The sequence below is a fragment of the Thamnophis elegans genome, chromosome 1, assembly GCF_009769535.1.
Source record: "Thamnophis elegans isolate rThaEle1 chromosome 1, rThaEle1.pri, whole genome shotgun sequence".
Taxonomy (NCBI): Eukaryota; Metazoa; Chordata; class Lepidosauria; order Squamata; family Colubridae; genus Thamnophis; species Thamnophis elegans.
In genome coordinates this window covers 172,234,227-172,250,067 of record NC_045541.1, presented here as the reverse complement: position 1 = coordinate 172,250,067, position 15,841 = coordinate 172,234,227, and the positions used below count along the sequence as shown (strand labels likewise).

General features: G+C 46.5%; 1 protein-coding gene across 1 annotated transcript in view; it reads right to left on the bottom strand.

Annotated features, from left to right (window-relative positions):
• Positions 1-252: 252 nt before the first annotated feature.
• Positions 253-15,841, bottom strand: part of HAPLN4 (hyaluronan and proteoglycan link protein 4) — a 32,026-nt gene continuing 16,437 nt past the window's right edge. The window contains exons 3-4 of the mRNA XM_032214315.1: positions 13,023-13,325; positions 253-602 (exon numbers count right to left, since the gene is read on the bottom strand). Coding sequence (XP_032070206.1) covers positions 253-602; positions 13,023-13,325 — 653 coding nt within the window. The remainder of the gene's footprint in view (positions 603-13,022; positions 13,326-15,841) is intronic.

The following is a 15,841-nucleotide window of genomic DNA, read 5'->3' as shown; positions in this document are numbered from 1 at the left end:
CGATGATCCAGCGCATGCCAGACCTTCCAAGGTTTCCCCAAATTCTGGACGTTCCAGCTAAATTACTGGGGAAGCGGGAGTCCTTCCCTTTCAGTTGAGGACTACGCAACCAAACTGCCACCCCCTTTTTATTTCTTTTTGGACGCAAATAACAATTCCCCTAAAAAGAGGAGAGGGAGACAAATCTCGTCTCCGTGGCTCGAACAGCAAATAAAACGGAGGCAGTGAGCTTTTGGCTCCCCCCGTTTCTATTTATACATGGAAGGCTTTCCATCTTCCTGGAGCATCCTTGTCCTTTTTGGGGGGTTTCTCCCCACCCGCCTCTTTGAAGCAATAGGCCCCAAAGAGTTTGTATTTCTTGTCGGGGAAGCCCAGGTTGCGAACACCGGGTTCCCAGCCCCCGCAGCGAGACCTGGGGTTGACGATGGGGTAGCGGACGCTTCCGTCCCCGACCCAGCCGGCCTCGCATTTGTCCAAGAGCTGGATCTTCCAGGCGGCGTAGAGCTGGCCCACTTTGGCCACCGTCGCTCCGCTTCGCTTGCAGGCCAAGGCGGCTTCGGGGAAGCTGAGCTTGCGGAAGGTTTTGAGGAAAAAGACTTTGCCTGGAAGAGATCAAGGGGAGGAGAAGCAGGGGAGAGCATTAGAAAAGCAGGGGGCGTCAAATTGTAAATGCGAACCGGATGGAAAGTATGCATGACGATAAACAAAAGGGGATATACCGATGTCTTAGGAATGGGAAGAATGGATTTAGAGCAGTGTTTCTCAACCTTGGCAACTTGAAGATGTCCGGACTTCAACTCCCAGAATCCCCCAGCCAGCATTCACTGGCTGGGGGATTCTGGGAGTTGAAGTCCGGACATCTTCAAGTTGTCAAGGTTGAGAAACACTGATTTAGAGTATGGTTTTTTTACGTGTTGTTTTGTAAAAAGCTCAATAAAAATTATTTTAAAAGAAAGAAAAGAAAAGCAGGGGTGTCAAAGTTAAGGCAGGGGGGCCAGATTCGGCCCAAGAGGTACTTAGATCTGGTCCGTGGGATCATCCTGGAAATAGCAAAGGACCAGCCCAGGTTGTTTCTGCCAGTGAAAACGGGCTCCCAAGCTCCAATTTCGGCTACCAATAGCAATAGCAATAGCAGTAGACTTATATACCGCTTCATAGGGCTTTCAGCCCTCTCTAAGCGGTTTACAGAGTCAGCATATTTCCCCCAACAACAATCCGGGTACTCATTTTACCCACCTTGGAAGGATGGAAGGCTGAGTCAACCCTGAGCCGGTGAGATTTGAACCGCTGAACTGCTGATCTAGCAGTCAGCTGAAGTAGCCTGCAGTGCTGCATTTAACCACTGCGCCACCTCGGCTACCATGGCCTCTTGCAACCACTCTGCCAATGAAAACTGTTGAAATTGCTTGAGGCGCTTCAGAGTTATGCAAGAACACAACACACACAGACGCACACACACATACCAGGGGTGTCCTAGCCCCCCACCCCCAGTATTTGTTTCCAGAGCGTAAGTCATCTGTGTACCACGTTCGGTTGAAACTGCTCAAGGCGCTCCAGAGTTATGCTGGTACACACAGACACAAACTCCGTTTTCACTGGCAGAGGGTTGCAGGAGGCTGTGGTAGCTGAAAACGGAGCTCAGGAGCCTGTTTTTGCTGGTAGAGCACTTGGGCTGCCACAGGCACCCCCAACAGGAGTGATGTTGATACGTTGAGCTGGCCATGCCCCCCCTGGCCACGCCCCCCCCAAGGTCAAACACAACCCTGATGCGGCCCTCAATGCAATCGAGTTTGACACCCCTGGGTTAGGCTTTCCCTGTCCTATGATCTGCAGCATACATGGGGACCTTTTAAGGTAATCCTCGACTTACAACCATTGGTTTGGTGACCGTTCAAAGTTACGACAGCACTGAAAAAAGTGACTTGCGACCATTTTTTGCAGCTTCCCACGATTACACAATCAAAATTTGGATGCTTCGTTCCATTGTCCCGCGATCCCCTTTTGCGACCTTCCGACAAGCAAAGTCGAAGGGTTAGGCCAGATTCATTTAATGACTGGGTTGCTAACTTAACAACCGCAGTGATTCACTTAGCAACTGCAGCAAGAAAGGTCACAAAATGGGGCAAGACACATTTAACAATTTATTTATTATTTATTTATTTATTAGACTTATATACCGCTTCATAGGGCTTTCAGCCCTCTCTAAGCGGTTTACAGAGTCAGCATATCGCCCCCCACAGTCTGGGTTCCTCATTTCACCCACCTCGGAAGGATGGAAGGCTGAGTCAACCTTGAGCTGATGAGATTAGAACCGCTGAACTGCAGATCACAGTCAGCTGAAGTGGCCTGTAGTACTGCACCCTAACCACTGTGCCACCTCGGCTCTTTAGCCTCCCTTAGCAATAGAAATGTTGCTCTCAATTGTGGTCGCAAGTTATCTATACCGTGTACGGGCTCTGGGAAGTCGGGGGGGGGAAGGAGGTGGGGGGTCGGGGGGTCGGGTGGGGGGAGGGAGGGATATATATTAGGTTAGACACGATGTGTTAGATCGCAATGTAATGTGACTTCACATGTATACTGTTTTTCTTTCATCTCTCTTTAAAAATAGGATAAGTTAAGTACACTGACATATAGTGGAAATACACCAAGGGGAGGAGGAGTGGGAAAGAAGAAAGGTGGGCAGAGAGGGATGGGAGAGAGGGTGGGAGGGAAGGGGAGAAGGAAGGGGGGGAGTGGATGTGGGGAGAGGTGTGGTAGAGGGGGAGGGGAAGTAGGGTAGAGGGGGATGATGGAGGGAAGATAGAAAGTTGGAGGGTGGTAGAAGAAAGAGGTGTATGGAGAGTGGAAGAAGTATATTGGGTTTCTATTTTCTGGGGTATTGTTGACAAGAGGAATTGATGCAATTATTGTTTAATACTGTATGGTGTTGGCTATGCACAGTATACATGTGAGTGTATGAAAATGAAAAAATAAAAAATATTACCTAAAAAAAAAAAATTGTGGTCGCAAGTTGAAGACTATCTATAATTGGCTCCCAAAGTCCTTCCTGCCCCACAAAGGACTCTCATAGGTAAAACGTCGCCCAAATGTCTTTAAAATACCCAACCTCAACAATGACCATAAGAGTGGAAAATTTCAATCTACCCTTGGTGGTGAACGTTACTGAGTCCCTGCCGTTCTCCCAGTGTTCAACATCAAGGTTAAAGATAAAGGCTCCCTTTGCACATATGTGCTAGTGGTTCCCGACTCTAGGGGGCAGTGCTCATCTCCATTTCAAAGCTGAAGAGCCAGCACTGTCTGAAGAAGTGTCATGTGGCTGGCATGACTAAAGGTCGAAGGCGCACGGAATGCTGTTACCTTCCCACCAAAGGTGGTCCCTATTTTTCTACTTGCATTGTTACATGCTTTCAAACTGCTTGATTGGCAGAAGCTGGGACAAGTAACAGGAGCTCACTTGGTTACATGGCGCTAGGGATTCGAACCGCCGAACTGCCGACCTTCCTGATAGGCAAACTCAGCATCTTAGCCGCTGAGGTTAGCAACCTAGTTATAGGTAATCCTTGACTTATGACCAGTTACTTAGCAAGCGCTCAAAGTTACAATGGATCCCCTAGAACAGTGTTTGTCAACCTTGGCCACTTGAAGATATCTGGACTTCAACTCCCAGAATTTCTGGGAGTTGAAGTCCAGACATCTTCAAGTGGCCAAGGTTGAGAAACACTGCCCTAGAAGGCACTTTATTCCGAAGTTCCAATGGTGCCAGCCCCATGGTCACAGGACTGAATTTTGGGCACTCATCAACCAGATTTAACAGATTAGCAGAGTTGGAAGGGAACTAGTAGGCCATCTAGTCCAACCCCCCCCCCTCAAGCAAGAGACTCTATACCAGGGGTCTCCAGCCGTGGCAACTTTAAGACTTGTGGACTTCAATTCCCAGAATTGCTTCTGGGAATTGAGGTCCACAAGTCTTAAAGTTGCCAAGGTTGGAGATCTTGAAAGAAAGAAGAGGGAGTCAAACTATTCTCCAAGGCACCTGAGTGTAGAACAAGAAGCAATGGGTGGAAATTAATCAAGGAGAGAAGCAACTTAGAACTGAGGAGAAATTTCCTGACAGTTAGAACAATTAACAGGTGCCTTGGAAAATAGCTTGACACCCTCCTCTCTGCGGCAGCCCCTCAAATATTAGAAGACTGCTATCATGTCTTCCCTGGTCCTTCTCTTCACTAGACTAGCCATGCCCAGTTCCTGTAACCCTTCTTTGTATATTTTAGTCTCCAGTTCCCTAACATGAATTTACAACCACAATGTACTATTCTTGCCTATACCCAGCACTTTCTTCTTATTTTGGGCAAAAAATGCTGCTGGAGAACAATGGGTTCCTTTTAACAACTGCTTCAAAACAGGTCATAACATCGGGTTGGTGACCCGCTTTATGGCCATCATGACTTATGACCATAACGCGAAAGTTCCATTTTTTTTTGTTTATTTATTTGTATGCCGCCCTTTTCCTTTTCCCTGGGGGGACTCAGGGCGGCTCACAATCAAAAGGAAGGGGAGACAGACTTTTACAGATAAGACAATACATGATTAAAACGCAACATTCATACCATTTGGGCGGGTTACAATCTTTAGCCCCAGGCCTGACGGGATAGCCAGGTTCTAAGGGCTGTGCGGAAGGTCTGGAGGGTGGTGAGGGTACGAAGCTCCACGGGGAGATCGTTCCATTGGGTCGGGGCTACCACCAAGAAGGCTCTCCTCCGCGTGGTGGCCAGTCGGCATTGGCCAGCAGATGGAACTCGGAGGAGGTCTAAACGGTGAGATCTAATGGGTCGTGTGGAGGTGATCGGCAGTAGGCGGTCTCCCAAGTACCCAGATCCACTACCATGAAGGGCTTTATAGGTGGCAAGTAGCACCTTGAAGCGTATCCGGAGATCGACAGGTAGCCAGCGCAGCTCGCGGAGGATAGGTGTTACGTGGGTGAAGCGAGGTGCACCCACAATCGCTCGCGCAGCTGCATTCTGGACTAGCTGAAGTCGCCGAATACTCCTCAAGGGCAGCCCCATGTAGAGCACATTGCAGTAGTCCAGTCTAGAGGTCACAAGGGCCCGAGTGACTGTTGTGAGAGCCTCCCGGTTCAGGTAGGGGCGCAACTGGTGCACCAGGCGAACCTGGGCAAATGCCCCCCTGGTCACAGCTGACAAATGGTGTTCGAAGGTCAGCTGTGGGTCCAGGAGGACTCCCAAGTTGCGGACCCTGTCTGAGGGGTATAATGTTTGACCCCCCAGCCTGAGAAATGGAATATTTGCCAAATTGACTTACATTACAGTTGTAAGTCGAGGATTACCTATATCCGGAGGAGAGTCAAGCGAAGATTCCCAGAAACGAAGAACAGTCCAAGGTGAGGAGGCATTGAGGGACAAAAGTTGTCCAGGCATAATGATAAGAAACGAAGACATTTGGAGCCGTTCTAATTTTTGTTTTTAGAAGAAAATCTGTCGTATTTAGAATAGACTAACAGAGTTGGAAGGGACTTTGGCAGTGGTGGGTTTCAAAAATTGTTGGAACCTACTCTGTGGGTGTGGCCTCCTTTGAGGGAGTGGCTTGCCACCCATGTGACCAGATATGAATTTATGAATTAGTACTTAGGTCAGTCCAAGTAGCTATTCAGAAGTAAGTGGTTAGAAGCAATTGTAAAGCAAGATATGGAATTAAAACCAGAAATATTTTGTTGGCTATTTGAAAGGGAGTATAATATATATTTAATTTTACACATGTTAGCAGCTGCTGGAATTGTGTTTGCACAACAGTGGAAAAACAGAGATATGTAAATGAACAAATATTACAATGTGCAGGAATAAATAAATTGACAATTAAAATCAAGAAGGCTTTGAATACTTTTTCATGTGGGATTGGTTTTAGCAATTGCCAACTAATGGAAACAGAAATTAGAAATCCAAAAGTATGAAAGAAAACACCAATTATGTAAGGAAAGGTCCCTAAAATGTATAAGGAAATATTACTAGATCATTATTAATGCGTAGTTAATTGTGGGACATTACACACCCACCAGTGGTGGGTTTCAAAAAATTTTGGAACCTCTTCTGTAGGTGTGGCCTGCTTTCCGGGTCCACTGGTGGAACCTCTTCTAACCGGTTCGGTAGATTTGACGAACCGGTTCTACCCAATAGGTGCAAACTGGTAGGAACCCACCTCTGGACCTTGGAGGTCTTCTAGTCCAACCCCCGGCTCAGGCAGGAAACCCTACACCACTTCAGACAAATGGTTGTCCAATCTCTTCTTAAAGACTTCCAGTGTTGGAGCAGACACAACTTCTGGAGGCAAGCTGTTTCATTGATTAATTGTTCTAACTGTCAGGAAGTTTCTCCTTAGTTCTAGGTTGCTTCTCTCCTTGATTAGTTTCTACCCATTTGCTTGGGAATAAGTTTAAATTTGGCCAAGCAGCACGATTGAGTGTAAATAACGCAGCAGGCAGAAAGTGAACCTGGCCCGGGCATGCATCCAACCCACGAGGGAAGATCTCAGCCGTTAAGCCTTGCTGGTGTGATCCAAATGGGCAAGATGCGATGTGAGCCTGCAGCCTCTCCGGGGATCTAGCATGAAGCTGTGAGTTGGATCAGGAGTGGCAGGAAAGGTGAAAATTGGAATTCCACACCTTTAAAGAGCTGCAGCTGTTTCTCACAACCACCCCTCCCTCCCCTTCCCCCACAACTAGGAGCTATGGCAGTATTTTCTCAACTGTGGCAACTTTAAGACGGGAGGACTTCAACTCCCAGAATTCCCCAGCCAGCTTGGGTGAAGTCCACCCTGTTCTGACCTAGGCTTCCCCAAAACACGAAGCTGACTCCTCGTCCCGATAAACCCTCTTTTATTTAGTTTAAAGTGAATTCCTCTCCAGCAAAGTCCGACCAACAGTCTTTCAAGAGATTTCACAACTACCGACTTTTATCAGGCTTGGAGAGCTGCCAGGCCGATATCTTCCAAACGCTGCACTGTAGCAGCAATTCCTTGGCAAGAAGTCAGGAATAGACCTTCACTTTAATGAATTGAACTAAATGTCTCCTGCAAACTCCCCTCCCCTTTCGCTCCTCTTTATTCCCTATGGGAGGGGCCATTTATCATCCACCCGTGCCTTTATTCCTGAGTCGGCCCTTGTTCCTTAGCTGTTCCCTTCTCCTGGCAGCTCTGTGCATGCGCACATCGGGAAGAGGCTCCAGCTGTTCGTCTGCCTCACTGATGTCTGACTCTGAAGGCAGATGATAACTGGCATATGACCCTGGCCCCATCTCTGCCTCCAACGCAGAGCCCTCGTCAGAGCCTTCCCCAGACTCCAGGACTGGCCCAGGTTCCTCCCCAATCTCCTCACTGTCTGAGTCTGCTACCAGATCCACAGGCCGCTGGCGGGCCACAACACACCCATCTTAAAGTTGCTAAAGGTGAAAAACACTGGTGATCTGATGGAAGAAGCTTCAGCATGACTGGCTGTGGAATTCTGGGAGTTGAAGTCCACCTCTTTTAAAGTTGCTGAAGTTGAGAAGCACTCGTCTGATGAAAGGATCTTGGATATTATAAAAAACTGTAGGATGCTTTTGTGACTCCCTTGCAGGGGTGGGTTCCTGCCAGTTCTAACCTCTTCTATAGAAGAGGTTCCACACATCTACAGTGCCGTTTAGAACCGGTTCCAGCTCCCTCCCCCCGCCCGTCTGCACATCATCAAGATGAAGAGCGAGAGGAGGGATTCTGGGAGTTGAAGTCCACAAGTCTTAAAGCTATCAAGTTTGAACACCCCTGGGTTTTTTTCCTAAAGGGTGAGGGGTGCAGGGGTCTTGTCACTTGACAGCTTTAAGACTTGCGTGCTTCAAATGGCAGAGTTTCTGAGCCAATATTTTGGTTGCTAAGCAAGAGCGTTGTTAAGTGAGTTTCACCACATTTTACAAGTTGGCCACGCCCATCTAGTCACATGGTTGGTAAGCCAATCCCACCCGGTCACATGGCTGGCAAGCCACTCCCACTGGGTCACATGGCCAGCAAGCCACTCCCACAAAGCAGGCCACACCTACAGAAGAGGTTCTAAAAAAATTTGAAACCCACCACTGCTCCCTTGGGCCACTGGTTCCTGAAATATAAAGATACTGCACACCGGAGTGGGTTCCTTCCGGCATTACAACGGGTTCGGCGTGCAAAAAATCTCAGCTGCCTCATTTCGCAGTGAAAGATTTGGGCTCCGTTGTAGTCATATGTCGAGGACTACCTGTATCACGGCTTCCCTGAATTCTATTCACTCAGTTTTCTCAGGCTGCAAGGCCTTGTGTTCCTGTCCTTAAAAAGAATCTTTTTTCGGTTCAAAAGTTTTATTTTTTTTAAAACAAACATTTCATCATTCCTCAATCAGTAAGACATCAGAGTACAATTTGTGTGTGTGTCAAAATAGTTCTAGTTTACCACCAAATTTTTGTCTAGCCTAATGTATACCCCTCCCTCCACCCTCCCCCCCAACCCCCCTCCTCCTTCCCCCCCCCCCGACTTCCCAGAACCCGTACACGGTATGGATTTCTAACAAACACAGTCTAAAATCTATTGAGAAAAAAGAAATAAAGAAATTAATGACATCTCTACACTGATCTTAGCTTAAAAAGAATCTTATTCCCGGGATATATTGTATTTTTCGGAGTATAAGATGCACCTTTCCCCCCCTAAAAGAGCGTGGAAATGTTGGTGCATCTTATGCACCAAATACAGTCATTTTTGGCCTCCCAAAGCCCCGCCCCCCCCACATCCAATTTTTGTGAAAAATGGGCAACAAATGGGCCGTTTTTCACAAAAGTGGGGGTGTTTTTGCCTTCCCAACCTCCCAGAAGCACTCTGCAGGCTTTAGCAGGGCTGGGGGAAGGGAAAATGCCCCCATTTTGGCAAAAAGCGGGCATTTTTGCCTTCCCACCAGCCCTGCTGAAGCCTGCAGAGTGCTGCTGGGGGCCGGGGAGGACGAAAACTTTTTTTTCTTACTTACCTCTTCGAAATCTTGGTGCGTCTTATACACCGGTGTGTCTTATAGTCTGAAAAATACAGTATCTCATTCTTTAACCCAGTGTTTCCAACCTTGGCAACTTTAAGTCCTGTGGACTTCAACTCCCAGAATCCCCCAGCCAGCAGAGCTGGCTGGGGGAATTCTGGGAGTTGAAGTCCACAGGACTTAAAGTCGCCAAGGTTGAGAAACACTGCTTTAACCCACCCACACTCACACACATATGCACATACACCACACACACACACACACACACACACACAGTTTCCTTCACATAATCAAGGCGAACAACAGGAGATTAAATGCCTCCCATGCAAAGATGGATGGAGTTGATGAAAGCACTTCGTTTCAAGGCTGATCTGCTGCTACTTTGCTGGCCTCTGATTACATAAATGAAACCTCTGTTGCCCCCCTGCCTGGATTCCCCCTAAGAAAAAGTTAATTTACACTCTTCGGGATAAATCCCATCAGAGTCTTCCATCATCTTGCCAGCTCCAAGCATAATTACCACCTCTTTTTCCTTCTTCTTTTTTTTTGCGTCCCTCGTGGGGCACGAAGCCCAAAGGAGCGAGATCATAAACTGCCGGAAATGGCCCGAGCTTTCTCTTAAATGTGTTGCTATGATTTGTGGGAACTGGCTGTTTCATTTTCTTGCATTGACTAATAAATTAACTTTCCCCGTGCTGTGTCGTCTGGACCGCTATAAATGGACCATCCATTAAAAGCTCTGGGAAACATAAACCAGGCAGAACGGTCGAAAATTATGGTTTTCGGCACATTGATTAATTTTCTCCATCAAGTCAATCTTGACTCTTTGAGAACCACAATAGATAGATTCCCTCCGCGATGAGCTGTTTCTAAAGTGGTCCTTGAGCTGTTCTAAGAGTGGGTGCTCCCATCACTACTGTAACTGAGTCCATCCACTTTATTGGGGTTATCCTCGTCTTCTCTTTCCTTCCAACCTTCCCAGTTTTGTGGCAGGATTTATGGGTAGGATGGGGTGGCCCAAGATTGCCATCTGTTAAACACCCATACACACAATGGGAGAATATCTTCAGCTTATACTACGATTCTTTCTCTGCACTTATTCTCTCTCTCTCTCTCTCTCTCCCCCCTCCCTCTCTCCCTCCCTCCCTCCCTCCCATCTATTTCTATCTACCACCTATACCTATTTACCTTTCATTGCTCTATCTACCTCTATATCAGTGGTGATTCAATTTTTTTACTACCGGTTCTGTGGGCGTGGCTTGGTGGGCGTGGCAGGGAAGGTTACTGCAAAATCCCCATTTCCTCCCGATCAGCTGGGACTCAGGAGGCAGCGAATAGATGGGTGTGGAGCCAGTCAGAGGGGATATTTACCAATTCTCCTCAACTACTCAAAATTTCCGCTACCGGTTCTCCAGAACTAGTCAGAACCTGCTGAATACCACCTCTGCTACCTACCTATCTATCATCTCTCTCTCTCTCTCTCTCTCTCCATTACATACATACAAACATACATACATACATACATACATACATACATACATACATACATACATCTATCTATCATCTATCATATCTATCATCTATCTATCCATCCCTCTCTTATCTATCTATCTATCTATCTATCTATCTATCTATCTATCATCTATCTATCTATCTATCTATCTATCTATCTTTCTATCTATCTATCTATCTATCTATCTATCTATCTATCTATCTATCTATCTATTCTATCTTTCTATCTATCTATCATCTATTTCTATCTATCACCTATCAACCTTTTATCTATTATCACTCTACCTCTCTATCTATTGATTGATCGATCAGGGGAATTCTGGGAATTGAAGTCCAGACATTTTTCTAGTTGCCAAGCTTGAGTAACACTGCCTTAAAGGAACAGAAATACTTTCTCCAAGCACCAAACCATCATTAAAACAGCCCCATCTATTATAGATTATAGGCACACAGAGACCACATCCCATTTTCTTATGAACTAGCGCAGACAAGCTGTGGCTCGCTGCTTTTCCACGGCTAAGATCAAGAACGCATTCCCCTCGCCTGCTTCCCCCCCTCTCTAATTACAGTTTTTATGGCTCAGACAGTTTGATTTATGGCTGCTCAAATACGGCTTGCTCTAAAAATTGGACCGGCCTTATGGTTCCACAGGCGAGAACAGCTGCCCACAAACGATCCAAGATTCCCACCGTACAGTTCAGGGATCAGGGCAGGGAGCAATAAAGGTCCAAACCAGAAGGGTGAAAGGATTTATCCATGTGGCGAAGCCGGAGGCATCTCTTCATGATCCATTTGGAAAGTCAAGAGGGGTTTCGTGACCTGTATCAATTATGCAAAGGGAGCACAGCATACAATCTTCCCTTGCATAACACGTGTGTGTGTGTGTGTGTGTGGTGTGTGTGTGTGTGTGTAATATAATATATATATATATGTATGCATAATATAATATATGTATGTATGTATGTATGTAGATATGCATACATGCATGCACAGACGCACACACACATATGCTGGTCTTGTTGTATTCGGGTCTTTTCCCATGTAAGATTGTTCATATACATGTACATATGTATACATATATATATATATATATATATATATATATATATATATATATATATATATACACAGTATATACATACATACACACATGCACACATACACACACACACAATCAATGTGTGTATGTGTATGTATGTGTGTGTATGTATGTATTTGTATATATACATATGTGTATGTGTATGTGTATGTGTATGTGTATATGTATATGTATATGTATATGTATATGCATATGCACATGTACATGCACATGTATATGTATATGTATATGTATATGTATTTAGTGTCACAACCCCTGGTATGCCCAAATATGGGGGGAAGCCTATTGGCTCGTTACAAGAGACCATCCAGACAGAAACCCAATATTTTTACTGTTGCCTTTGCATATATATATGCAGCTTTTCCTCTTAACGCCTCTCCTAATTATGTGAGTCACAATCTGCTGAAGCTTTAAAGCCTAACCTCCGTTGGCTGGCAAATTGTCCATCCACATTTTTGTGGGCTTCTTGGTTTCCTTTGAAAACAAACAATTAATAAGAGGATGCAGGGGTGGGATTCAAAAATTTTAGCAACCGGTTCTTTGCCCGGTTCCTGGGGTGGGCCTGGCCATGGTGGGCATGGCCTAGTTGGCCTGCTGCACCACGTCAGGGGGGAGTTTTTGCCCTCCCCATGCTCCGGAGGCTTTCCTCAAGTCTCCGGGAGGGTGAAAACGTCCTCCCCCAGGCTTAGGAGGCCTTCCAGAGGCCAGAAACTCTCCCATTTCCAGACTTCTGGGACGTCTGTTTTTCATCCTCCTCCTCCCTTTGAGAGGGCAAAAACGGCCTCTACCAGGCTCCAGAGGCCCTCTGGAGGCCAGAAACTGGCTCATTTCCGGACTTCTGATACTTTCGGTAGACTCATTTTTTGCACTCCCCAGGCTTTGGAGGCTTCCCTCAAGCCTCCAGGAGGGCATAATCAGACTCTCCCCTGGCTCTGGAGGGCTTCCGAGGCCAGAAATGGGCCAACTGCTAGCAAACTGAGTACTGAACTGATTATATGATTACTGGACTATGTTATTTGGATTATCCCTTAACTGAAAGACATTGATGACTGACTGTCTTATCCGTGTATGACTGTGTAGGACTGTTTGATAGACTCTGATACCTCTATTTCCTCGAAAGTAAAAGCTTATTTAAACTGCAGTGTCTCTGTATGCTGGTTTGTGTGTTCTCCAACACAACTCCCACAACCTTCTCTGAACTCACTCACTCTCCTAACGGGGAGCTTACCTAACAAGGGGGCTGGATTGGAAGATCTCCAAGGTCCCTTCCATCCCTATGACTCTATGATAGCCACCAAAATGGCTCTCCAGTGGGAGAGAACGCAAGCAAGAAAAGGCATGTTTGCACAAAGTGCACAGGTGACACAAAAAAACTCGCCTTACCGTTCAGATTTGAAGTAAAGCAGAAGGCATCGTAACGTTCCCGGTCTTTGTGCCGGTAGCCGTAGTTCCTCACTCCAACTGGGGTGTCTTTTCGTCCACATTCATCCCGGGCCTTGGAGATGGGATACTGGACAGAGCCATCTTCCAGCCACCCAGCGTTGCACCAATCCAGTCCGTCCAGCCAGGCTTCGTGCAGCTGGTCGTAGGAGGCCAGGATGCCGTCCTGCTCTAGGCAGGCCTTCTGTGCTTCATGGAAATTCAGCGAGTAGCGCCCCAAGCGAGGGTGGTAGGGGAAGATCACCCCTGAAAGAGAGGGAGGGGAAGCCCAGGAGTTCAGGTCAAAGGCCAACCTTAACCAGGCTTACCGTGCTTGGTGCCTTCCCAAAGGATTGGATTTCCAAGAAGACAAAACACAATGAAGATGTTACCTAGCTGGGTAATGAGATGTCTGTAAGAAAACAATCAGGTTTAGAGAGTACCAAGGACCCATCATTTCAACTATGAGCTACAAAGCCTGCTAGGCAAAAAACGGGGTGTGGGGAGTTTCTGAGAAAGATAGAAGGAAGGAAGGAGGGAGGGAAGGGAAGGGAAGGGAGGAAAGAAAGAAAGAAAGAAAGAAAGAAAGAAAGAAAGAAAGAAAGAAAGAAAGAAAGGAAGGGAGAGAAAAAGGAGAGGAAGGACTGACTACAAATGTGGCACTAGGCACAGCTTCAGAGGATAATCCAGGGCTGGAAGGGACCTGGTGAGCATCTAGTCCAACCCTGCTCCAGCAGGACATTGTTAAAGTTAATTTCTGTCTTTTGATCCCCCAGTTACATGACTACATAGTCAAAGGAACCCACCAAGCCACGCCCACCAAACCATGCCCACAGAACCGGTAGTAAAAAAAAATTAGATTTCACCACTGGACAAAAACTAATGCCCTACAGAGGGATGCCCACGTGGAAATTGAGGGTTACACCAGTGGTGGGATCCTCCCGGTCTAACAACCAGTTCGGTGATGGTGCATGTGTGCAGTTTGAAGAAATCTTCACTTCCGGGTTTCTTCGGAGGAATAACACAGCTGATTTGCGCGGCAAACTGCTCTGCTGCGTAAATCAGCTGAGAAGATTAAGGTAGGAGAATAGGCGGGTGGCCCATTTGATTGTCGGACGAACCCATTCACTCCTGGCTGATCGTCGGAGCTACCAGTTCACCTGAACCAGTCTGAACCGGTAGAATCCCACCCCTGGGTTACACCATTTTAACCACTCTGGAAAATTTGAAAGGATGTCAATAGGATCTTGGATTTTAAGGGACCATAAGTCCTCAAATCCCAACTGTCATCATTGTCGTCATCTTCTTCATCATCGTCATCATCACCACCACCACCATCATTACAATTTGTATGCTGCCTGACTCCCATTGCCCCTGGGCAACTGACAAATACAAGCCTTTAAAAAAATACAATAAAGAACAAAATAAAACATAGTAATGAGGAAGGAATGGAGGGAGGAATGGAGGGAGGGAGGGAGGGAGGGAGGGAGGGAGGGAGGAAGGAAGGAAGGAAGGAAGGAAGGAAGGAAGGAAGGAAGGAAGGAAGGAAGGAACAATCCGATGTATGGAGATAACTTTGAACCAGGCCAGGAGCCATTGAAAGAGGAAAAAAACAATAAGTCTATCCTGGGAAACTGGAGGGGGTGAGAAAGAATCTCAAAATAACTCTGGTTTGATTCTCCTTGGTATAAAGGGGATAGAAATAAATGTTGTTAGGCTTTCAAGATGGTCTTATCAAGTTCAACAACAAACCCTTCCTTCCTTCCTTTCCTCCCTCCTCCCTTCCCTTCCCTTTCTCTTCCTTCCTTCCTTCCTTCCCTCCCTCCCTCCTCCCTTCCCTTCCCTTCCCCTTCCCTTCCTTTCTTCCTCCCCTTCCGTCCTTCTTTCTGTAGAAAGTTAGCACCCGCCCTCCTAGAAGAATGAAATATTCTAGGAAATATTAAAAAGGCAGAATATTATACCTCCCTGGATTAAGAAAAGGAGATACATGCTCTTAGAAAGCAGCCCCCGCCTTTGTTAATAGCCCCAGAAAGACTGGGCCAACTTATCTACAACACAAAAGACCTTCACCCTCAGGACATAATAGGATTAGCCCTCTACCCAGCTCATCACATGGCACCTGAGAAGATTACATCACCCAACAATATTCAACCAAGCCTAGGACTCTAGACAATCTACAAAGTTTTCCCTGCATGGCCCCATGGGATTCTGACAACCAATCAGACTACATTTCTTTCACAGGAACAGGAAGCTCCAAGGTGGAGCCCAGGAAAGGGCATAAATCTCTCTCCCTCTCTCACCCATGTGCTCTTTTTTCCCCAGGACCTCAAACCATGTGGTCCTGTCCACCATTGAATGAGCCAAGGTGGCGCAGTGGTTAGGGTGCAGTACTGCAGGCCACTTTAGCTGACTGTGATTTGCAGTTCAGCGGTTCAAATCTCACCGGCTCAAGGTCGACTCAGCCTTCCATCCTTACGAGGTAGGTGAAATGAGAACCCGGACTGTGGGGGCAAGTTGCTGACTCAATTTGCTAAAAAAAATTGTAAACTGCTTAGAGAGGGCTGAAAGCCCTATGAAGCGGTATATAAGTCTAATTAATAAATAAATAATAAATAATAAATCTTTCCAAGCAGTCTCCATGTTTCCAGAGTCTTTCTTCCCACTTGGAACCGAACCCAGATGGAGATTTCTTCCATCCCTCCCTCCCTTCCTTCTTTCCTTTGTATAAATCTAATTTTCACCAAGAAAGTTCCCTGTGCAGAATCCTTCATTGCATACATGCA